A 5000-nucleotide genomic window follows, 5' to 3' on the forward strand; every position below is an offset into this window, starting at 1 on the left:
ACAAGTCTACTTGACTTTCATAAATATTTTTCAAGCATTATTGAAAATAACATGGTGACAAAAATGCCGGGGAAAAAATTCCAGGCCGGCAAAAGAATGGCATATTTATTTTCGAATCATAATGGAACGTTAACGAGAAGTGAACAGGAGGGTGGAAAAGCTCTGGAAAACGTAGCTGATCGAGTAGTGGCTGAAAGTTTGGAAAACTCTAAGACAAATTGTTGTGTAAATTTAATGGGGCTGTTTTTTTCAAATGTTTTTATTACCCTATGAACTTAAGTTCAAAATGAATGCATGTTTTTGAAGTTCTTTTCTGTTACTTTTGTGAAAATAAAGCAGAATTGTATTTTCGTCCTGGTCATGCCCAGCTTGAATAGTGCGGACCTGCAAGGAAACAGCCAGCGATCAAATTTCACAAAAACCACACTCCAAAAGATGAGCATGACAGCAATGGAGAGATATTATACAAAACTCTAACCAAATGAAGATGGCGTCTGCGTTGTTGACCCCTATTTTTTTAATCACGAATCACTTACTTTACTTACTATCTACAAAATATGATAAAATGATAAAACTACCGCTGTAAGGAGTTATCTTTTTTTTTTATTATTTTCTTTTCTCCTGCCGTCGAATTCTGGAAGTGGTTGCAACAGGTAGAGCTTACGAAAACGCTCGTTGAGGATGAACTCTACTGTTTACAACATCCCTAGCAGTAAAGACCTATGCACAGAAACCTTCACTTTAACAGTTTATATTTATGATTTCGATGGATGAGCAGATGAGAGGCTACATCTCATTATTATGACCGATTTATCGAAATTAAGGCCATTTTCTCTGAAACAGAGTTGGTGACCCCCTACTTTTTTTTTCATTTTTGGAGTAAGTACTGTATGGCCTAACTCTAGGCGAGAAATGAAGAAAATTTCACTTTAGGAAGATTTTGGTGCAAAGATCCTTAAATAATTATTGTCTGACTGTGAAATTACATAGTCTTAACCCATTGACTCCCAGGGGTTCCCCATTGACGAGTAAAATCATCTGGCGTTAGACAGAGTAAAATACTAAGTCCAGCCAGTTTAGGCCAGTTTGGACGTCAAAGGGTTAAGAAAATAATCACCAACTGAAAATAGTTCATACAAAAGTGCAAAAAAAGTGCAAAAGCACTCCCTTATATTACAGTATTTTATGAAAGCTGCATGTGTCTATGAGTCGCATGCAAAAATTGCAAGGCTGAGTCAGTAGTAAGGTTGTCTCTTGACCTGAGTATTCAGTCTAAGAGCATTCATCAATTTCATCAATTTTGCTTCTTTTGTGTCAACTTAACACATAGATCAGGCAACGTTTTGTGAACAGCTCACTAAAACAAAGAGCACTAACAGCTTATGCATATGAGTTCAGAAGAGACTTTGGACAAGTACTTTCTAGTCAGATGGTAAGATACTAATTTAAAAAAATAATTTAATGTTAACAGTTTAAGTAATACTTATCTGTTTTCTGTGGACTGCACTGTCTTTGTTGTCCATATATATGTTATATTTTGTAGAAGACTTCAATAATTTTGAAACAGGTTTAAAGCCAACCTGGACTATCCAGACTCATTGAGTTTGGGGTAGATTTTCGTGGTGATCCAACGTTTTGCCGAGCAAAATATTTGAATTCAAGTGCATGTGAAAAGTGAACTGGTAGCAAAAAGAATAGCATGCTCGCGTGTTATAGTTTGTCATTCTGCTGTTAGCTGCAAAAGTTCAGTTTGCACCTCTCAACATTTTACTTAAAGAAAAATTGTTTCCACAGATTACTATACTTAAACATTATGGTACTGAAGAAAAAGGGACTATAGGTATAAGTCTGGATTATCAAAAAGTCCTGCTAATGTAAAGTTAGACTGAAAGTTTTAATTTCCTTTGTAGACTTTGTTTTCAGATCCATCTCATGACGAGACTGATCAGATTTCGAAGGTGCGCCGTGAAGTAAATGAAGTAAAAGATGTCATGACTCAAAATATAGGTAATGATTGACAGGAAATATGCCGCGTTTCCTTCATGTGTTGGTGTGATGGTACTGTTTGTTTGGTTGTTTGTATTTATTTGTTTGAGCAGATTGACATTTTGACAGCTACTGGTATTTAGCGGATGTAGACCTGCTATACCCACCCACCCATACCCTCACAAAGGACAGCCGCAACACTGGGAACTTCATTCCCTAATATTCTTGAATAGGGTGTTGGTTCTTTAGCGTCCTACAGGGAACTTACGAACATACAAGATATTTGTGAGATGGGGTCTATGGTTTATTATAGTCCATATCTGAGAAGACTCGAAAGTCTATCCATATGCAGGTGTAATTACAAAGGCAGCACTTTATCCTCAGTTGTTTTAAGACCCTAAGAGTTGGTCAGGCTGGAGTTGGACTGGCAACCACCTGTATGGAAGCCAGATGCTCAACCAACTGAGCCACCAGTGCACTGTGGCTCGCTATAGTCGCCTTGCCGTCAGTGGCACCCATTCTTTTTTTACTTTTTTTGTCAAGAGAGTCAATAATATTTCTCTCTTGTGATATTTACCATAAACCTTGTCTATGCTAGCATGTTTTGCTGTTTATCTTAGTTCTTGACCATGCAGTCTTAATTCACTTTGTACGGTAACCCTGAAAGGCTTTGACAAGCTGTCACATTTGTTAATATGAAATTTCTTGTAGCCAAATGGGAAACATTTTGTTGTGTAGTGGACCTACACCAGTGCTCATTATAAACATCATTCTATGTCCTTGAAACATGTTTTGCAATAATAATGTACTTTCATTTTTTTTTTTTGCAAAGTGTGATATACTTGACTGATAGTTTAATTACCGGGGTATTGACTTTAAAATTTATGGACCGCTTTTGAAGTGCCCTTCTCAAACTCATTAATAATTCATAAGCCAAAAACAAAAGAAATCACCACTGTGAAGGAAATTTGGATATGTGGTCTTAATTAGCATAAAATTTCGCCAACTTTGATCCCAAATATCTCTTAAAATACTGATTCCTTTGAGAAGCAATATCAAACACTCGAAAGAGTGTTTTCATCAGATATCCAACCACCTGGAAATCGCTTAAAAAACTTGGCCTTTGGCCTCGTTTTTCAACTCGCTTCTTGGTGTTTGGATATCCGATGAAACACTCCTTCTGGTGTTTGATATATTATGTTTGATGCTCCAACCATTACTTAACAAAAAAACATCTGAGTTCCTGTTGTTTGGCTTATATATTGTGGATCCCTTTCAGACAGGTGTGGCTTGACCCTATTAAAACCTGCCTTAAACCCAGTTTCTTTGTTTTTTTGTTAATTTTGTGTGCCATCCCTACTTGCTTGGGGCCATTGAAAAGTCTTTTTAATAGGAGCAAGAAATTATTTCACCAGAAATTATCAGAAATTACATGTAATTATATCAGCCAAAATTTGTTTTATTGTGTCAGATTCGATCATGGTTGTTGATTATTGATTGCTGACTTTATTTGATAGAAAAAGTTCTTGAACGAGGTGAGAAGATAGATGTCCTTGTTGGAAAAGCTGAAGAACTTGATCACAGTGTAAGTACATGGGGACTGTCCAGCTCATATTAAAAACTCCACACAAATAGTAGACTTACTTTCAATATTCTTTTTACTTATTCATGGAGTTCACAGCATTTTTGGTACATTTAAATGAAAACTACTTGTAAACAATATACGTACAATGCGTTATAAAGGCGTAGAGAGCACAGCGTGGGTATTTCCAGTAAAGGGCTGAGCTAAGGACAATCAAGCTAAGGTAAGAATGGAAGGTGATCTCAAAGTTGAAGTGCTTCGAGCTGAATAATCTTTTGACAAAGATGGAGAGGGGTGAGATTGAGAAGATGGTAAGAGATGAGATTGGAAAGGAGGTTGGTGCAAATCAGGACAAGATGGTGATCAGGGAAGCCGAGTGGAATGAGTTGTTTGAAGAACGTGACAATGAGGAAGGGTTGATGGGTTTTGATGCAGAAAGTGAGGAGGGATGTGAATCTGGTACTGATGTTGCTGTTACAGAGTCGTAAGGGGGTGGGTGAAGGAGCCGAGTCTTAGAGTGAGGTAGATTTCGAGGTTGCTGGAGGTGGAGGAGTGTACTGGGTCGTATGTAGTTGCGGACAGGTTGGGGCTGATGGGGAAGAAGAAAGGCTTGGTGGTGAAATTAGCTAGTCAGACGTCATCGCGCATAAGGCCCATTGCATGTTTGCCGTTGATGAAGAAGCTACTCACTGTGATCAGGGCGGAGAAGCTGTATGGACATTTGCAGGGTAATAGGCTGTTTCCGCAAGAAGTGTAGGAAGAGGCCACAGGTTACGAAGGATCACTTGTTGGTAGACAAGGCGGTGTTCAGGGAGGCTCGGGTCAAGAAAAGGTGTTTGGCGATGGGGTGGATAGATTATCGGGAGGCCTCTGATTTAATGAGGCCGTAGTCGTGGATTGTTGAAATGTTGGAAAGAGTGCAGGTAGCTCACAACCTGAAGGGTTTGATGTGTGGTAGTATGAGGAATTGAAAAACTGTGTTGATCTCAAATGGGGAACAGTTGGGTGAAGTGGAGATCAAACGGGGACTATTCTATGGGGACTACTTGCCTCCACTGTAGTTTGTTCCTACGACGATCCCTCTCACCATGCTGTTGAAAAGGGAGAACATTGGGTACACGCTTGGGTAGGATTGGAGGATGAAACTGGTGGCGAGGTCGAAGTTGTACGGTGGGAATTTGATGAGGGCGAGAAACGCATGGGCTATAGATGTGGTGTGGTAAAGTGCGGGCATTTTGGATTGGAATGACAAGGGACTGACGGCGATGGATGTGAAGTTGAGGAAGAGGTTGACGGTGTTTGGGGAATTTCACAAGAAGAGGAGTGTAGTGAGGTTGTTCGTGTAGAGGAAGGATGGCGGGACAGGTTTGATCAGTTTGTATGATTGTGTGGAGGAGGAGGAACTTGGTTTGTTTGGATATGGCAAGGTGAG

The 5000-nt window shown here is 39.3% G+C and overlaps 1 protein-coding gene across 1 annotated transcript in view; it reads left to right on the plus strand.

Moving 5' to 3' along the window:
* LOC138040876 (uncharacterized) overlaps nucleotides 1-5000 on the plus strand; it is a 12344-nt gene that overhangs the window by 2952 nt on the left and 4392 nt on the right. Inside the window, exons 3-5 of the mRNA XM_068886581.1 lie at nucleotides 1331-1432; nucleotides 1911-2007; nucleotides 3504-3571. Of these exons, the coding sequence (XP_068742682.1) occupies nucleotides 1331-1432; nucleotides 1911-2007; nucleotides 3504-3571 (267 nt within the window). The remainder of the gene's footprint in view (nucleotides 1-1330; nucleotides 1433-1910; nucleotides 2008-3503; nucleotides 3572-5000) is intronic.

Source organism: Montipora capricornis, chromosome 3, assembly GCF_036669925.1.
Source record: "Montipora capricornis isolate CH-2021 chromosome 3, ASM3666992v2, whole genome shotgun sequence".
NCBI classification, from domain to species: domain Eukaryota; kingdom Metazoa; phylum Cnidaria; class Anthozoa; order Scleractinia; family Acroporidae; genus Montipora; species Montipora capricornis.